At 39.1% G+C, this 20,680-nt stretch overlaps 1 protein-coding gene across 3 annotated transcripts in view; it reads left to right on the forward strand.

Moving 5' to 3' along the window:
- The first annotated feature begins 800 nt into the window (after window positions 1-800).
- Window positions 801-20,680, forward strand: part of LOC129750723 (interferon regulatory factor 2-binding protein 1-like) — a 58,469-nt gene continuing 38,589 nt past the window's right edge. For 2 of the 3 annotated variants that reach the window (XM_055745731.1, XM_055745732.1), the window contains exon 1: window positions 802-2,477. In XM_055745731.1, the coding sequence (XP_055601706.1) occupies window positions 1,793-2,477 (685 nt within the window). In that variant the 5' untranslated portion in view covers window positions 802-1,792. Of the gene's footprint in view, window positions 2,478-20,680 lie in introns of all 3 variants that reach the window. The other variant, XM_055745733.1, reaches the window with a different exon arrangement.

The following is a 20,680-nucleotide window of genomic DNA, read 5'->3' on the forward strand; positions in this document are numbered from 1 at the left end:
TGTAGAGCATTCATTAGAAATAATATATTAATCACTATTATTTAAGAACCACCCTACGCTACCAACCCATCCTCCACCCATCAGCAACGACCGCATCACGTCCTTCAAGACACACACTGTAGATACCCATGCCAAATTCTTCTTCTTAGTTTTGCTTGCCTTACTTCCCATCAGTGCAGAGTAGGTAGTCTCGTTTCGAAACGTTGCACAAAAACAGCTGTGTATAGGTGTTGGTTGCTGATGTGGTGATAGCTTTTATTTAAATAGAATCTGGACGAAACGGCACGAACCAGACGGAAGAAGGTGAAGAAGTAGAAGTGCACACACACTGACACTGAATCCTGTTTTTTTTGCTTTCGCTGGCTGGTTTCGCTGGTTTCACGTCGTCGTCCGCATTCGCGGTGGTATGCGTGACTAACGTTTTCGCTCGATTGTGTAGGTCCTTTCGCTAAACTGCTGATGGGCTGGCCGCCGTCGAACCGAACAATACGGTACCTACAGTACCTACACTGTCCCTGGCTGAGTTGTGTTGTTGGGGTTTTCTTCTTCTACGCCTCGCATACCAACAATATTTTGTAATACACTCTCTCTCCTCTGCCGCTGTAGGGTGGTAGGCAAACCAGTTATACACGAATCGTTTGGTAGCAGCCGCCAATGCCACAAAGTAAGGGATCGAAACAGAACGAGGTGGAGAAGACAGAGGGGTACACAACAGTCAGCTCAGCCATCGTCGTTCGGAGCCAGACCTACTGCTAGCTAGCTAACTAGGGGTTCGAGTGCGGCCTGAGCGGACCGTTCGTTTCAAATGTGACGCGTTCGTTGGTAGCTGCACAACGCTTTTCTTTGACGACGACGCACGGTGGCATCGAAACGGTTTTTAAGTCTCTATCCGTCGGTTTTCTGATAGACAGTTTTTGACTTTAGAGTGCATACACTATTGTTCTTGACTGTTGATTTGATTGTTTTTTCTCCTGATTTTTCGGAAGTCACGGATTGTAGGTTGCCTCTGGTTTTAGCAGAGCAGCTGTCGAAACTGCAATAAGAGCCGCTTGCACGTGGCTCTGTGTGTGATCTGTTTTTTGCACCACGCATGGAAAAGTACTTATCGATCGGGCAGAAGTGGAGTATTTTGCGCAACGATTCAGGTGCATGTGGTGTCTGAGTGAGGCGGTGCAGCTGCAAGGGTTATGTACGTATATCTCTCGTTGATCATTCACCCATCCCGATAAGCTGATTGCAGTGAAGAGTAGCAGCGTTGTTGGTGTTTTTGACAGTGAAGGTGATCGATCGGCTCTAGTGGGAGTGAAATTGCAAGTCAAGTGCGACGAAGTGCCGTGGAAAGGAAACAATGATTGCATCATTTATTCATTGTAGTAGCACATCAGCACATGTACATATGCACTAAGAGGAGAGGGTGGTGAGATAAATGTGACTGCAGTCATAAACGGAAACGAAATATTGCGACAGCAAACACACGGAAACGAAATTAGAATATACATTTTTGATAGCGCAAGGATATCGTCGTGGTGGGTGGATTCTATCTTGTGGAACATTGTGCGGTGTTAAGTGGCAAAGCCGATAAAAATTTAACCTTTGAAGTGGTGTTTTGTTGCATTAAGCTAGACTTTTGTGACAAGTTTTCGAAACACCGATGGGGCAGCGAAAATTATTGATGCAAACCATTCGATTGGGCGTATTGCGTTTAAGGTGAATCTCTGGATAAAACAATACCTAGTTGTGTTAGATTGGTGAAGTTGTTTGTTTGTTGGAAAGATAAAATTTTCGAGTGAAAATGTCGGTTCAAGCGAAACGTCAGCACTGTTATCTGTGCGATTTGCCCCGGATGCCCTGGGCCATGATTCATGACTTCACAGAGGCTGTTTGTCGGGGATGTGTCAACTACGAGGGAGCCGACCGGATTGAGCTGGTTCTGGACACAGCCCGGCAAATGAAACGAATCCACGCCAGTGGCGGCGGAGGTGGTGGCGGGAGCTCTGGAAGTGGTCCCAGTGCCGGCGGCAAACGTGGTCACGAAAATGGAGAAATGCCACACAGATCCGTGCCACAGGCCCATCACCATTACTCGGTTCGTGCCGGACCAAATGGGCCAACTTTGGTAGATTTCACTCCGAAACACGAACCACACGACATCGGGGGAGTTCGTCCGGCAAGGCTTCAGCAGCATATTCCACCGCATCATATGCCGCCTCATGCTGCCCGGCAACAAGTTCCGCCGGCACTTTCAGTGAACCTCAAGCGTCCGCCGCCGGAGGACGACGAACATGGGCCAATGGACGGGCCGACGGGAAGTGCCAAACGAGGTGCCGAAGACCCCTCGGGCCCAATGCAGCGGCCACCATTGACTCGCGGCGAGTCACTGCCGGCGGTACCGTTCGTTCCGGACCGGCAGCCCAGCTACAAGGATAAGCATCCGGTGCGGACGGCTTCTTTCGATGCAGCTACCTTCAAACCAGCTGGTAAGTTCGTCCCTTTGGTGAATGTTTGTACTTTTCTTTTTCTACTTCTTTTAACCTTTTTCTACAAATTCCTCTAAAAATAACAATCGATTGTTCCCTATTCTTTTATCTGTCAAACAAAATGTGGGCGTTTTGAAGTGTGTGAGCTGTGATATATATTTTTTCAAATTTGTCAGCAATGACTGGAAGGAAGTATCCTTAATCTTTTTTTAGAGTACCGTTTTCCATCTTGATCTTTAACTGTTGTCCTGTTGTCTCGTTCCTTCCATATAGCATGATCTTAATCAGTCTTTTCAATAAGGAATCCAACGTTTTCTTGTTTTTAACAAAAAAAAGTTCCGAAAAGAGTTTTTAAGGGTAAACAAACTCCCAAGAAAGTGAAGAGTAAAATTGCATTTCGTTAAGTTTCCTCGAAAAAACTAACGATAATTTCCTATAAGAATGCGAGAGCATATTGCACCTAACTGTAAAACAAGATCTTTGTTCCCGGACCCAGAATGGGTATGAACTCTGACAACATAAAGACCTTTTTCCCAGTATGAAACCAAACACTGACTCGAATCAAACATCTAACCATTTCTCTCAAACGTGCCACCAATATCGTATGTATGATCGGAATAGGAAACGGTAAAGAAATTAGAAGTAAAAACTCGTTTTCCTCACTCCCAAACCCCCATCGTAAGCGAACACTTTTGGGTTGGAAACCGTTAGGTGATCGTCTTCTTACCTCTCTGAAGATGTTGGTTTTTTTTCCTGATGTTCTTTGTTTGTTGCTGGTGGTACTTCTCTTCTTTTAATCCTCCGGTTTTCAATTCGATTCCCTATTCTTGGTTTCTAAACAATGTTCCTCGGTTCGTGATGGATTTTCTTTCCTCCGTCTTCTGCCTGTTGTATGTCTTCTCTGCCCACTTTTATTTATAGCAATTATCCGAAGGCGGAAGAACGGCTGCTTTTTGATGGAATTTGTTTCTTTAAATTTTTAGGAAAATAAACTCCCAGCAACTGATTTTAAAAATTCATGAAAAAATAAAACTAAGCCTACTTATTTTGATTTAGAAATATGATAAGTACTGCTGATGACAAACTGGACAAACCTTATCAGCTTTTTAGCCAACTGTGATTCTTTTCTCTCCGCAAAAGATAACCAATGAAGCTCTGACGTTGATGCATCCAGGCCTACTGGCAAAAACAAGCAATTTTCAGCGAACACGGATAATGATGATGAAACGATCGAAATGTCAGCTGTTTTCCGGCAGTCGTCTGCCGGCACGGCATTTGTGCATGACAACACAACCGAGAGTCAGATCGAGTCGTCTTATTCGAAAAACCTTCGTCGAAGGGTGTGGTTGATGATCATCCTGCCTTTGCCATGCCTTGTGACGAACCGTTCTGTTTGGTGCAGATCGGTTCTCCTGTCCGTCTGTTTGTCTGACGCTAATGGCTGACGACCGACCGATTTAACGGGAAGGGTTGTTGTATTCACGTTGTTGCTAGGCAGGCGGTAAGGATCCAGCTGATGATGATGAGTCGGGCGTATCCTTGAACTTGAAACCGGCTTGACGTGACGCACTCTCAGGTGCTGCTTGCTGACGTCAAACGAAATACTCGCCTGCTGTCAGTCTTTTCGAGCGTTTTTGTTTGGTTGAAACAAAAATAAAGTTGGTTGATCATGACAATTCATTTTGTTTCTAGTCGTGATTTCCCGATTAACCAACGTTCTATGGAACTAGCTTTTAGAATCTTACACCACTTTCAAAGACAGTTTTTAAAACGCTACTCAGCTGAAAATTTAAGTTCTGGTTTCACAATCAAGATAAAAAGAAAGCTACTAGATGAAAGGAAGCTCGATATAAAGAGAAGGCAATTCGAGTTTTACAGTTCTACTAAAACTTGGAAGTGCGCTTACTTGGAGAATTGCCGCAGCTTAGGGGAAAACTGGTTACGCTGACACTGAAACATGCTCGATTATTAAGATAACAGAATTTATTTATCTCATTATTCGGAAACTTTGTCTTTATCCTTCGAATCCGATATATACATTTAAGAATGCAGTCAGGTTAAACTGAAAAGTAACCTAAGGTACATAGAAGTTCCATATTGGTGTCAGTCACTTGTAATATGAACGGTGTTTCAGAAAAGACGTTGATTGCCTGTGTGCTTAAGTAGATAAAACTCGTAACTGAACCGCCCTTCCAGTTTATAAGTTTGTTTACTTAGAGTACTAAAAGAGGTCTAAGTTTAAAACAGTTTGTAATTATCTCACTCAACCAAATGTGAAATCAACTGGCTTTCTTGTATTTTCCATCCCACAGGAGCCATATGGCGACCGTGACAAATCCTTATCCGGATCGCTAAGTTTATCAGCAAATATTTGAAATGTGGCCATTTGGTGTTAACAATCTTCAGAACATTCATGTGAATTGAGTCTAGTCGGTCGTCCAATCGCTTTTTCTGAGGCCATTTCGCGTCATCGCTGTTCGTTAGCTCCGGCTGATTTGTCATGAAAACGGCGACACTCTTCAAATCCTCACAGTTGAAACAAACCGGACGGCGAGGCCTGTAGCAGAAAAAAAATGCGGGAAAAAATAACCACCACAATTGTACGCCGCTTGGCTGGTCACACAAATTGTGTAGTTGTGCCCATAAAACAAAAAAAAACGCCAGAAAATAAATGGAAACAAGACAACCTCGAAACGAAAGAAAAACCATGAAACACGTCGCTATCGTTCGTCAGCCAGCTAGAGCGCTCGCTGCAAAACCGTGCTAAAACAGTTCGGCAACGTCGCAAACGAGTCGCGGCGGCTATCCTTTCGCCGCCGTCGTCGTCGCTTGTTCGGTCGCCGAAAATCATATGTGCGCCACACACCACAACCCTACTACAAAAGACAAAACAGCGAGCTAACAGAACGTTCGTTCAGGGCCCAGCCATCGAGCAAGCACATGAAGTTGCCTAGTCTCTCTACGCTAGCCCACAATAATCGATTTAAACCGGTTTTTGTCTTCCTTACGCCGCTGCTTTTTGGCATTCGGCGAAGAAGAAAACCGAGAAAACCTCGCGTGCACTCCTTTCCCTTTCCTCTCACGACACGACGACACGACGAGGATCGGTCCACCCGTTCTTCGGCGTGTGGAAGGAAGCTGAAAGCTGACTGACATTCGCACTCGCAACCAACACAACTTCGCTTACAGCATTTGGTTGGATGTACCTATAATTCGTATAATTACGTCGTCATTCCGATCGTGTTTGGTGTCGGGCGGCGCGTTTCCACTTTTCCGCCAACCACCCAGTTTTCCCACCCAGCGAAAAGGGAAGTCGAATCGTCTCGCCATATCGTGCGCTCGGGCCCAGTACGTTTTCGTCGCGTGCTTCGGTGTGTGTCTCTTTATGTACACACACGGCGGACGAGTCCTTCGTGTCGCGTCGCCGAATTGCAATCTCCCGACCGCGTGTGTACACAAAACAACGTGGCAACAGCGCACATGGCCATCTCTGATTGGAATGGACTAGGGGGGAGGAAGTTTGGAAACAGAAAGAAAAACAACCGCTTCTTGGCTTCCGTCCACCCAAATGGAATACCAACCACCCCCTCGTTCGAAGCGAGAAACACTGTTGCCACGTTTCGGTTGGCTCGTAGTTGCCAACCACAGACGCACACACAAACACGAAAATGAAAAAAAAGAACTGGTTTTGGTTCTGCGAAAAATTTAAAGCTAGCTAGCAGAGGAGAAGTGAAAAAAAAAACAAACATTCTCTTCATTGCCTCGCCAAAGCACGCCATTACGGGGCGAATGAATTTCCGACCGAGCTCACAAGACAGAGAGGGAACGTGCAACCCGTCAGCCAAACAACCAGCCCTGACATCATACACGGGAAAGCATCTTTCTTATGGTTTTTTGGTCGAGATAAAGTATTTAAACTTTTAATAAAAACCAAATACAAAACTTGGTCTAATTCCACACACTTGAGACTTTTATTTCTTAATGAGGATTGGAAAAAACGAAATTTAACGAATCAACACAGAAAACAGACGTACAAGCTCGAACAATTAAGGACGAAGAGATTAAAGAATATTGACATGAGTTCTGCCATGTAATAAATCTGTATTAAGTTTTATTAGAGCATTCGAAAAAATTTGAAACACTTGCAAATTTATAAAGTCACTCGTATAAGAAGATCTGCAGGGAATATTACAAACATTCCGTAGAACCATATCATAATTCAAAATGACATGAGAAATTCACTCGAAACTGGGGCTACACACCACAATTCACGATATCTTTATAGAAGTAGAGACTTTCACACAAGTACTTCATGTTTCGTGTGATAAAACCTGTTTAATTTTTGTATGAACCGAAAGTTAAAAAATACCCTCTAATTAGAAGATTAAAAAGGAATCTTGTATAAACAAACCAGAGTAATTTAAAGTTTTATTTAATAAAACATATCCAATTTTCAATGAAGGCTGAAAATTGTTACGTAAACTCATATTTTGAAAAAGCTGAAGAAAACAAACTTTTTTTTAGAACGAGAACCACGAAATCATATTTATCTGGACGAATACTGTCTAATAAAAAAAATAACATCATTAAAGAACTTACCCAGGATAGACCCAATCACTCTCAGACTCACAATTCTGAAACAATTTTTCAAATTATCTCACATGCAAGGAATGCAAAACAGTAGAAATTCCCTTTTTATATGTGATAAGAATCATTTCAGGATGTTTCAAATGAAAAAATTTAAGAAAAATTGGTTGAAGCTTCTTAAAACTACATCCGAAAATGTATTGAAACTTTCAATTTGAAAGTCAACTTCCTTAGCCCTTGTGGTTATGTAATTTTTTTGAAAAATTGTCACAACTTTTCTTACCTATACAATTTTTCGATGAACGAAAGTTGTTTGTAATCACAAAACTAAGCTTCTGTGAATTTTCAGCGAGTAACAAATTGAGTTCTATTTAAAGTTCTAGGAATTATTTAAATCAATATTCAATTTGAATCCAGACCACGACTACAAATACATTTAGCTTTTGAGTTCATGTTAGGGTTTTGTCCGAATTTTAAACGAATCAAATAAGCAATCTACCTTGAGATTCAAATTTTTCTTCTAAGTCGTTGAAAACGGATTTGCAGTTTTTTAAGTTCAAAACTTAATTAAGTCTCAAATGAATTTGAATCGAGCTAACAATATGGAAGATTTGAAACACACAGTTTTAGACTCTTATTTTTCATCTGAATCAAGCTAATCCAACGAATTGTTTTTTGTAGTTAGAATGTCCATCAATTCCCTAATTAACTGTCTGAGAAGTCATAATGCAAAGTCAGCATACCATTCAGGAGATTCTAGTACGTTTTGTATTTAACGAACTGCTAAACCATTTTCTAAAGGATTCTTAGATTTTCACGCAGATTTTTAAGTACACTAATGGTTCAAAAACATTACTGCAGACTTCAGGGTGCATGTTATATAGACATTGGAACTTTACGTCGGTATAAATTCGAAAAAATACTACTTAAATACCACACTTTTAATGAAAAATTTATTTAAAAAGAAAAAGTGTTTCTATGGAACTTTCGCAACAAATCAAATACCTATACTGAAGCAAATTGTTAGAACTTTAATAATTTAAAAAAAAAACCTATTTTTTATTATGATAGCTCGGGATTTTCCTTCGGAATATATATTTTGCAAGTATAGCAACAACGTTCAACATGCTCTCGGGAGTTACTAAAGTTTCTACATTAAGGTTGCCAGATTGCCCGGGTTTATCCGGGTTTGCCCGGATATTTAGCACAAAATTTGACAAAAGTCCGGCCCGGTTGTCCGGATTTCATTAAAAAAAGCCCGGATTTTGCCCGGATTTATTGATTTTATTAGCGAAAACAAACAGAAAAAACAAATTGTGTGGAAAACATTTTGTTTTTGCGTCCAAAACGAAATTTTTGCTCAAAAATTTTCTAATAAAAATAATTTGAAAGCCTAAAATACGATTTAAAACTGGTGATGAAAAAAAAAATTAATTTTTTTCTTGGTTTGTGTTGAGTAATTCCTGGATGTTGATCAAATTTGCCCGGATTTTTGGTCGATATTTTGAAATCAAATGCCCGGATTTTGCCAGGTTTTTAGATAAAATAGCCCGGATTTGATCGGCCCGAGTACGTGCTGAAAAACATTCTGGCAACTTTAGGCTATATTAAAGATCACATCCTACGCTCAAAAACGGCATCTTAGCTTAGATCATATATAATAAAAACCAATATACCTCACTTCCCAAAAAAATGAGAGACACGCCATGCGCGCCAACATATGGAGAAAGTTCTAACTAACCGTAGAAAAACAAACGAAAATAACCGAAGTTGCCACAGGCATAAATTTTTCAAAAAAAAAAATAAAAAAAATATATAGGAATCACAGTAATCAAACAGTTGTTGTCAACATTTTTTTCTTCGATGTTGTTTAAGGTGCGTTGTTTTGAAGAATTTGTCGGATTTGTGTTAAGCTCGAGCTCAACAATATTATTTCCGGATAAGGATACCGGTGGTCAGTTTTCGTATTGTTTATCTAAACACCTTAATTGCGTTTTATTGTCTGCTTGATTTTTTAGGTTTTCTGAACACCGATCATTGCGGAATCCATTTTTTCCTGAATGAGAAAGAAGCCTCCCCCGAGAACAAACGTAAAAACTCTGGGTGATGGCTGTGAAAAGAATTCTAGTTCACACTCCCAGAACGAATTCCAAAAACCAACGGCGTGAAATACGCCCTGTCACGTACGATTCCTTGAGCTGGCAAGAAAACCAAAACTGAAAAATTATTGGCTGATTTTTAAAAACAAATATTACTTTTTAAGCTTGCAAAATTTTCGGTTTGAAAACACCTCCTTGTCCGTGAACAGTTCACTTGTGCTGCTTGCCGTCCCGCTAAATCATGGAAGAATAAATGATACGAAGAGCATGTTAGGGCTAATTGGGGTAATTATGAACAAGGGGTAATTCCGAACAAACGCCGTAAGCGCCGTTAGGGTCATAGTAGGGTCTCAAAACTGATCAAATGTGATAGTCTGTCATTCTATTGATAAGTTACAGTAATAACTGGCATACCTAACTATTCAAATTTTTGAGTTACAGTTATTAACAAAATTCATTTCTCTGAGAAACGAAAATCGTTTTGAGACGTGTTATCAATTGACTCCCTCGTCAATGTGAATGGAGATAAAATGTTGTTTTTAAAAGTTTTAACTTTAGTTATTGATGCTTAATGTGGTGTGATAAGATTTTCTATTGAAAAAAAATTCCACCCACGCACAAAGAAGTGTTCATATTTACCCCATAATTTTCAAGATACGGGATAATTATGAACACGTTTTTTGCTGAGCATATTGGTTGATGATTAAAATTAATTTTTTACCGTCAAAATCACGATAACCATTCTAATCTTGAAAATAAGCCTAAAACATTAATTTATAATTTTTTTAGAATTGTGGATCTGTGATAATATGAAAAGATGCCTCCCAACTGTGTAAAACTGAAAATAGCCCATAACTTTTCAACAGCACATTTTAAAAATCAACAAATCTCACTACAATGCACTGTTTAGAGGTAGTTTCAATCTAGAAATATAGCCAATACCAAAAGTCATCACGTAACAAAAATCGTTACAGTGTTCATAATTACCCCATAGACTAGGGGGTAATTATGAACAAACAGGGTAATTATGAACAAAGGTTTTACGCCCACAAGCTGCAACTTAAAGATATGAAAAAAAACCTAAAATGGAGAAGGCAACCAGTCTTACATTTTTGGTTACTTTCCAGAATTTTAACATTTAAGAGCCACTTAATTAAGCTGATAGTATAAAAAACTGGGTAATTTTGTTCATAATTACCCCACCTAGCCCTACATGAAACACTCATTTTAGGTTTTGATGGTGTCCGTGTGAGAATTTTACTTCTTCTCGATAGCCTGGTTCTAGATGCTTTTGCTACTGTTGGCATTCGATGATAGAATTTCATTAAAAATAACGTATATCCTCAAGAATATTGTACTCCAATAAAACCGAAAAACCTTAAACTTGAATTTCAAACAAAATCTGTCAGCCTAGATTTGATATTCAGAAAAATGCAATAAATGGTGCACAGTCCGGGATTTCGGAAAAATTTTATGTCATGGTGGGACTTTGATAGTTGAAAGTTTTAATTAATTTAGTTTATTTTCATTAAGGTACGTTTTTAAAAAAGGTCTTCTTACTCTAGTACTAGAGAATGCCAATTTTGTTTTCTCCAGATGTTGGGCACTTTTCGACTGTCCGGAAGTTACTTAAAGTCTCTGGGAGGTTTTTGACCAGCATTTGCAGCATTTATTTATTTGCCTTTCTGCCTTCGAAAATAGTATCTGCAATCTTCATAGAATGCTTCAAAGTCATCGAAATTCGAAAAGTTGAAAAGTAGTTTTGTTCCTCGTGGAAAACATCACCAGACAATTCCCTGATTGGACTATCCGGTTCAAATAACCCGGGGTGGGTGAGACATTCATTCGAACAGGATTATGTGCAATCAGATGCAACGGAAGCAGGTACCTATAGATGGATTTGTAGACATCTGCGGAATTATAACATAATTTTCATAAATCATATCCGGAATATTCTTAACTGCTTACCTGTTTAAAATGGGAGTCTTTCAAGACCAAACATTAGATTCATATAGCCGTAGTATTCATCGTTATTTTTTAATGATAACATTGTTGACAAAAAGAATGACTGATAAAAACAAATCGAGAAATTTCTCGACGAAACACGCCAACTTGACTCTTTTACTAAGAACTTTCTCTTGAAGGTGGTGTTGAAGTGCATGTCCTTGCTGGACTGTATGAAGCATGCTGAGAGTTACCAATGTTGATTATAATATGTTTGCTTAGATCCACACTTAGTATAAGGCTTGATCCAAAAACTATACCAACAGATTTTAAAAATTGGCTCATAGAGTCTGTCCTTCTGTGCATGCGAAGATATTACTGAATAATCAAAATATCAACAGATTGATGTTGTTTATCGGGTTGGTCCAAACAGAACTCGTATGAAAATACAGATAATCAGTTTGAGTAGTTCCTAGCAAAACTCTGAGCTGGTAATGTGAGATGAAATTTATTAGGAGCGCAATTCGATTCGATAGTGTACAATTGTTCATTTACTATGAAATTGTAATAAACAGTCGGCCTTCACATATGTTTCGTCGTCCACAATGCACCATTCAACTTTCGTCAGTATGTTGAGGTACAACTTCCTGGCACGGGCTTTGGCGGACTTGTTCTGCTTCTCGTCGCGATTAGGGGCCTTTTGTACCTTGAAAGTTCGAAGCCCAGCCTTACTTTTGGCCTTCTGGGCAAAACTTCGGCTTAGGTGCAGCTTCTTAGCCACATCCCTAACGAAGGCGTACGGGTTTAGGTTGAAGGCCTCAACTACGCGGTGTTGTACGGAATACTTTTTCTTCACTTCTGGGCTTCCGATCGGTGGTCAATCGTTCCTCGAAGCGCTTAATCACTCGCGATATCGTGGAATTCGCGATTCCCAAAGTTTTAGCGATGGAACTATACGAGAGATCCTTGTTCTCGTGATGAATGCGCAAGATTTTATCATGCATGAGCTGTTCTTTCGACTCCATTTCCGCGAGTTTTAATCACAGGACTTTAAACTTGCAGGATGTAAACAATGCACTATGAACTAAATCCACCTAAATTTTCACCCAACGGTTAAAAAGTTACGGCAATTTCATTGTATGGTAATTTCATCGTGGGCACCCATTTTAAGAAACACCCCAAATTCACATATTTACAAATGAATTAAGAAAAACTTGTCCGCCCTTCTGGGTGATCGAACCGACACTTTTGGTATTAAAGTTTTCGTATTTATGTTTTTCTTTTTCCCTTTCCACCGACAACCATTCGTTTCCTAGCAGAAAATAATGAAAGGGAACGAAAGGAAGACAAAAAAAAACAGCACACAGATGAACCGGAGTTTATTTATGCTTCAGGTCAGGCATTTTCAGCCGGAATTCGACATGAAAAATTTGCCACACGGAAAGCAGCGAACCGTGACTCTCCCAGTCAGTACCTAAAAGGTATTCGAACGTTCGCAAGTGTGAGTGCGATACATTTTCCTGGTGGAACTCCAATTTGGGCTGTTCATATGTAATAAATGGTCACACTAACACCACCATTCTTATTGGGCTAGAAGGCAGCAGCATCCACGACAGTAATAAGAAGAAGCTTTGCTGCACGCTTTTCCGATAAAACACCACCAAAAGAGCGGGTTCACCCTGGCCCATCAGCGAAGGAATTTTCTATTCAATCTTTATTCCCATTCATCATATTCGTGATTGTTTGGGTTTTTCTCGGCTCACGAACGCGCTCTGTCATCATCATCATCAGCATTATGGAAAGAAAAAGGTTGTTGTTCTTAGCCTGACTTTGTATTCGTCTTCTTCCGTAGCAAACACACTTCAATCGATCGATAGAAGGATAGCCATCCCGCATATGAAAAATCGAGGTCCATTTATATTTTGCATTCATAAATCGGCAAAAAGAAGAAAAAATTGAGCAGAGTCTTCTCGTTCCTTCGCTGATTTACAGTTTGTTTTCCCATGCTCAGAGGTCTGTGTGTGAGTGCTGCGGGTCGTTCGTTGGAAGGACCTTCTCTTTCTTCGACCATCATTTGCCGTTATTTTCTTATTGGGCAAAGGGCGTTCGTCCCAAGGAGGAAATCCGTAGTCCCGGAGCCGTAAATCAATTTTATGGCCGAGCTTGTGCAATAATTTTGGCCCTAATTAAAACCCGAGCATTTGTTCCGGGGGCCAATGGTTAAGTACTTTTCATGGTTGGGTTTGAGAATGGTCGTTTTTCGCACTTTGGTTAGGAATGTGTCCAACACTTTGTGGGAACCATTAATAAGAGGAAATCTGTGGTTGAGCTAAGTTGGTTTTTTTGGAGTGATCGATAGATACATTTAATTATGATAAAAGAACCATCGTTAAAACGTTAATGTGGTCCTATCGCAAATCTAAGACCTCATAACTAATTTATATACTTACTAGAATTTAAAATACTTTTTGAGTGTCGTGTTGAATTTTATCGATGCACCTACAGTTGCGTTCAAAAAAGAATGAAATCTAGTGAAGCTTCGCACCCACTTCCAACTTTGATAAGCTGTCATTTCTCTCTCGGTTGATATTTTTTGATGAAATTTTCACACAATCTAGTTCGACTATCCAACTAACGTTAAAAAAATGACTGGAAACAAGGACACAGCTATTCCCGTAAAAAAGGGATATTTGGAATTGCTTCACTCAATTTGCTGTATCTTTGACAAATTTCATCAATAAGTCTTAATTTTTTTTTTCCAAAGATGTAAAAATGTTTGATCTAGTAAGTAACTGGCCAAGTTTCGTAAAAATCGATTAACGCGATTAAAAATGGTGCCGGGTTTTTCACGGGAATAGCTGTATCTTTGTTTCCATCCATTGCAAAGACTTCAAATTTGGTAGAGCATTAGTTAGATAGTTGAACTAGACTTTGTAAAAATTTCATGAAAAAATATCAACCGAGAGAGAAATGACAGCTTTTCAAAGTGGAAGTGGGTGGGCAGCTTCACGCGATTTCATTCTTTTTTGAACGCAGCTGTACATAAGTTCATCCTTCAAACACGTTGAAGTTCTTGTTCTTAGTCTGGTGGAAAACAGGAAACGAGATTTCTCTTATTTGTCCTAAATGTGTTAAGATACTAAGATAAAACTCCTTAATCGCGAATTAGAATAAGAGTGTTCATACTTGGACTGTTGAAACTTGAAATTTTGATAAATTTCTGAAATCTATAGAAATAACAGCGATTTTTCAAAAACAACTTTGAAAATAAATAACTTTGTTTTTGCCTTTTTTGCTTATCTAGCATAAATGGAAGATTAGCAAGGAACGTACCATCAGTCAATTTTTTCAATCTCTAGATTATTTGTGGTGAGAGTATGACTAAAATAAAAAATCATTTTTCTCTAAAGGGTTAAATTCATAAGTAGTATAGACACTCTGGATTTCGACAGAAGGTTTTTTTTCCACAGATTTTTAATGAAAGGCTTATCTTTCTATTTGGTTGCTCAAGCTATATATTTTCATATTTTTATATTTTTTCTCTCCCAATTCAGCATATGTTGAGTATTAACATGATTCTAAATAAGTTGTTTATTAGTAGTAAGTCATTAAAAGTAGCATACTAAATCACCTCTTAAATTCAATGTCATCGACCAAATAAGATTGACTTTGAATCACTAAAAACCTAAAAACCTTTTACTGGAATAAAAGCAACATAAAAGGAATTAATGGATGAAAAAGGTTCTGAATCAGGTGTTTTTGGTAACTTCTAATTTTTGCTAGAATTTTATGACATTTGAACTGTTTTTAAGCAGTCGAAATCTAGCACTGAAAATTCACCTTATAATCTAATTTTCAACACTCAAATTCCTGTGTATAGTTATACTGATTCCATGGTGTAAAAACGCAGTGACGTAGACAGGCAATCCTAATATGCAAATATTCATATTCCTTTGCAAAAAAAGAGATGGGAATGTTCTTGCCGAAAACTAAAACATTTGGTATCGAAAACTGAAATTGGATGTCGAAAGCAAGACCATCCAGAGGTTTTAGTAAACAGATAGTAAAACTTTGTTTTGAGACTCTTGATCAAGAATAAAGTCTGATTTATAAAACCAAACATATTTGAGATGAAAATCTTCAGTCAATAAACATATTTATTTGGATTTTTTGACAAAACCAGCAAAAAATGTCGAATACTATACTTTAATCGACAAAATTAACTTGTTCTTTCTAAAAATATTTGAAGATCTTTAAGAAGATTTTTAACCATAGGTAAACAGTGCTTTGCTAGACTTCGGGTTGTTCATAAATCTCGTAAATTTCTAGATAACTTTGTGTTCAATCTCGAACGTATTGGTCACCCTGTAATTCCGCAAAACGCCTAAAAGTAGTCAAGCAATTTGAACCACAATCCCCGCTATAATTTTGCCAGTTTGTGCATCAGTTTGTGAAAAGGAATTTCTAAGTGATAAATGTTGCGAACAGAGCATTCCAATTCTTCTAGTGTGTCGTAGTGTTTCTTCATTGGAGTTGTTTAGTTTCACAAATTCGATGTTGCTTTTTTTACAATCGTTTCGGGCAAACAAAACTTTTTTTTTAATTCATTGTTTCAAATTTTTCTTTAAAAATGTTTGAGTTTTAACCATAATCAAAGTAGGATCAATAATTTTCCTTGTTGGATCTGATTCATTTTTCCAATTTAGGTCATGTGAAGTTTTGGAAATTCAGGTTCATATATTGGGTATGAATATTCCCAAAATTTTTCAATCGTTCAACGGAATTCAGTAACTCTCGGTTTTTTTAATTACCGGGGAATCCTTGGGATGATGGCGCTCTAATTAGAATCCCGAATTACTAACTTGAACAACATTACAAGAGCTCCCATTCGTTCTGAGTGTAAAATCTATCTTGGAAATGTCAGAACCTATAGTTTGTTACTCGAGTTGTTCTCTATAGTCTTATAATTTCTTCAAAAATGTTCTACTAATTTAACGTTTCTTCCAACAGCTTCCACTGATAGAGCGTTAATTTTAGGATCTTAAACCCTTGTATTCAGGTTTTTTGCCTATACTTAATATGACACTAGTTTCAACTCAAACGATCGGACGTTTTCATAGCACCAAAAGTGTCAATTACCAAGCACGTACTGTATGCAAATCTAGAATCACATGAGTTGATTTCTAATGAAACCCGAGTAGGAATTACAATATTTCTAATAAGGATTCAATGTTGACATTAAGAATCTAAACAAATATGAAAACTGGAAGCTCTGTGATTCAAAGTAAAGAAATTTGTTTTTAAAATGTTCAACTTCGTGGTTCAGAATATTAAAATCAGATTACAGCAATCAAATTTCAAATTTTTAGCTATAAATGTGGACCCTTAAACTGGAACCATTTTCGTGGTTTAAAAACAAAAAAATATATTTCAAGACTCGTTTGTAAATCTTCAAAATTTATTTTAAATTTTTTTATTCCAAAGATATCAAATTGTGGAACCAGATCTCCGAATTTAAAAAAAGAGCATTAAACTTTATTTTAAACCTCATTTTATTTAGATTCGAGATGAAAAGCTGTACAAAATTTTAAATTGTTTTTTAATTTTATTGTAGTTTTTCAGCGAGTTTTACAAATTCGAAAACGTTTTTTACCAGTTGCTTTTTAGAGGCTGGGTCATTCGGCCGAAAGTCATGAGGCCGAAAGCTATTCGGCCGAAGGTCATTCAGCCGATGGACGTTAGGCCAAATGGGCCTTCTGGCCGAACAGGCCACTAGGCCGAATGGGTTAATCGACCGACGGTTATCCAGCCGAATGCTGTTAGGCCGAAAGGACGCAAGGCCAAAAGGATGTTCGGCCGAATGATCACTAGGCCGAAATGTCATAAGGCCGAATGGGTATTAGGACGAATGGTCATAAGGCAGAATGGTCATTAGGCCGAATGGTCGTAAGGCCGAATCGTCGTAAGGCCGAATGGTCGTAAGGCCGAATTGTTGCAAGGCCGAATTGTCGCAAGGCCGAATGGTCGCAAGGCCGGATGGTCGCAAGGGCGAATGGATGCTAGGCCGAAAGGTCGTAAGGCCGAATAGTCGTTGGGCCAAATGGCTGTTAGGCCGAATGATCACAAGGCAATCCATTAGGCCTGATGACCATTCGGCTCGATGACTATTCGGCCTAACGACCATTCGGCCTAATTACTGATCGGCCTAACTACTGCGCGGCCTGACATGCAAGAAAGCGATAATATGTCTTATAGGCCTAGCATAAATTCGATCCAACGACCATTCAGCCTAACAACCATTCGGTCTAGTGGCTATTCGGCCTAACGGCCTTCTAGCATCCATTCGGCCCGAACCATTCGGCCTAATGACCATTCGGCCTAGCGATCTTTAGGCCTTGCATCCATTCGGCCTTACGACCTTTCGTCCTTGCGACCATTCGGCCTAATGACCATCCGGCCTAATGACTATTCGGCCAAATGACCATTCGGCCAAATGACTATTCGGCCAAATGACCATTCGGCCAAATGACCATTCGGCTTAGCGACCTTTCTGTCGAATGACCAGTCGGCCTAACGACCATTCGGCCTAGTGACCATTCGGCCTAATGACCATTTAGCCTATCGTCCATTCGGCCTGATGGCCATTCGGCCGAATGACCATTCGGTCTAGCATCCTTTCGGCCAAATAATATTCGGCCAAACAACCATCGGCCTAATGTCGCATTCGGCCTATTGTCCTATTCGGCCGAACATCCATCGGCCTTTTAACCCATTCGGCCTAGCGACCTTCGGCCTAACATCTTTCGGCCTATCGGCCTTCGGCCGAATGTCAGTCCCCCGTTTTTTTACGTCTAGATAACTTGTAGAAAACGTTTTTCAATTTGTAATATTCACCGAAAAACGTCGATAAAATACAACAAAAATACTTCGCGACAATTAACCAAAAATTCAAAATTACAATTTATTGCTCTTTGATCTTCAGACTAAACCTTTTTAATCGAAATAATACTCAACACATATTTGAAAATTATACTAGTAGTTCTATGATGATTAAGGATACTTGAAGAAATTTGGCAGTTTGATAGTTCTCAAACTCTCAAAGTCAAATTCGTGAGTGCTAAAGAAATATCTCTTTAAAACCTTATTAAACCTGTTGGAATACTAGGAATAGTCTAAAGAACTGTTGCCATGGACCAACCAAGGTTGCCGAAAGTACAGAAAAATCTGTAATTTCAAAGAATTTTTTAGCAAATTTTCATTACAGAATCTGTGTTACAGAACACAAAATTTTGAAAAAATCACAGATTTCACATAATTTTTGAATTTGGAATGATTTTCAAAATTATAATTTTTTGGTCTATATATATTTTAGGTTTTTTTCTTAGAATTAAAAAAGTATGATAAGATTTGTAAATTTTATTGCTTTTATCAGGTTGGTTTGTTAAAAAGACCCTATTTGTCATGCCTTTTCAATTAAATCAAAGGAAATAGAATCACAGAAAACCGCCATAGAAAATATTTGGGTTAAATCACAGAAAGTCAGAATTTTTTTTCTCAGAAACACAGATTTTTTTTTCGGCAACTGGAGTGCACTGGAGGAATATTGTTCATCAGGCTTTGCCGTGTGACGGAACACCATTTAAATAAATAATAAGGGAAAATATGCAGTTGTCTGTTCAAATAATTCCGAAGAGCATTATTATTCACTTTTAATTACTAAATCTTACAAAATTATCTTGGTTTAGGAGAAACATATGAGTGGTAATATTTTTGTATCGCACAATTTTTCATATTTTTGGTCCTCAACGACAATTGGTTCATCGGAAAAAAAGAAATTTATGCTTGAGTTATTCTTTAAACAATTTAAAACAAATTGTAGAGGATAATTTTGACGATTGTCAATCACTCATATTCTAAGCATTTTAACCCATAAAAGAGGTTGCAAAAATCCTATGCTTATTAAGGATATCTCTGTGCTGAAAAGTATACTGTGCCAAAAATGTTATGATTGGAAAAGCACTGCTGGCATAAGCACTCGAGCTCCCAAGCAAAATGATGCATGACCACTACATTCAAGCGAAACAAGAAAAACATTTAGATAATGGGATTTTCGTCCTATTGGATAATTCTTCCCAAAAAAAATTATAGTGAGAATCGAACTTACAGCAACATCTCACCTAGGCTTGCCAATTTGATACCTTACCCAGTGCAACATCTGATTTGGTTAGAAAACGAAGGTTTATTGTCATGTCAAACACACACAGCTCGCTACATCATTCGACAATATCCTTGCTGGCTTATTTTCTTCACTTTGCTTTGTTTTGTGATGGCATATGGAATAGGTATGTGTTATTTGGTTTCTTTCAGACATATGTATGGAATGCGGTCGTGCTGGGAGGACAATTAGAAAGCTTGGTAATGCCGGTCTGGCATGGAATGTTATACCGATAATTCCACCTCCAAGGAAGTTCATTATTGGAGTAGAGTCTGATTTGTGATTGTAGTGTTTCTGTTTGTGTTTCGCTCACTGTGTACTAGGATAGCAGCAGTGACTTGGAAAAATCACTTGAGGTTCTTGAGAAAACTGGAGGAATTTTGAACAACGAGATTGATGTCCAATAGCGTTAACACGCTTAGATTGACGTTTTCATATGGTGAAACGCCTTATTTAAGAAAAACTGTGTTGTTCCATGTTGAAAATTTCACCAAACATCAATCAAGTACCGCTAATTCCGACGGAGTTGCTTTCATCGACCTATCCTACCCGTATCGGGGCTTTTCGCTCGGGATTCCCAACCAGCAGCTTCCTCCTGTCGACAACATGTGTTCCCGATTCGTCCGTACTCTATCAATGTGTATCGTGGAATGTATCGTCGCAGCGTCAAGCAAATACTTGCAGCAGAATGCCCACACAGACACAACATAAACATGTTTATTTTCAAGCTCACGAATCCTCTCAATCTCAATAACCTACATTTTCGGGGTGGCTCCCTGCCAACGCGTTGGCTATAACTGTACATTATGTGTGTGTCTTTGCAACCCTTAAAACGTGGTAGGACCTACATATTGTTTTCCTTGATTCTTCGCCGCGAAACGTTTGCTGGCTGCGATTCGCTCGAACTGCCAAAAGTCTGGCACGGCGAAGGAGGCAGCAGAGCATTCGTCATCAACCAGTCATCACCCACCTGCACCAGGGGTCTTGGTCGGGTTTTATTTCTGTCACTTGCCCCATCCATCGATCCGGTCTGTCTGCATGCCACCGCCAGCACAGTTGATGAGATGGAGGGTATTGCCTTGTGTGTCACGAAATATTCGGTGGTTCTGCTGTTGATTACTGCATTGCACTGCTCGTTTCATCTCATCACATCACTCGACGACGGCTAGCAGCAGGTATCAAAGTCACGATTGTGTCGGGGACGCTGCTTGTGCGCCACAGAATTGAACAGAACAAATGACACGTCCGGGTTTCGGGTGATTCATGAATGATTTTCGCAGAAAATGCACCGCAATTGCGGTTCAGCCACGTCCCGACGCGGGATTTTTTTTTTCAGTAGACAACTTCTTCCCATTGAG

The sequence above is a fragment of the Uranotaenia lowii genome, chromosome 3 (genome assembly GCF_029784155.1).
Source record: "Uranotaenia lowii strain MFRU-FL chromosome 3, ASM2978415v1, whole genome shotgun sequence".
NCBI classification, from domain to species: domain Eukaryota; kingdom Metazoa; phylum Arthropoda; class Insecta; order Diptera; family Culicidae; genus Uranotaenia; species Uranotaenia lowii.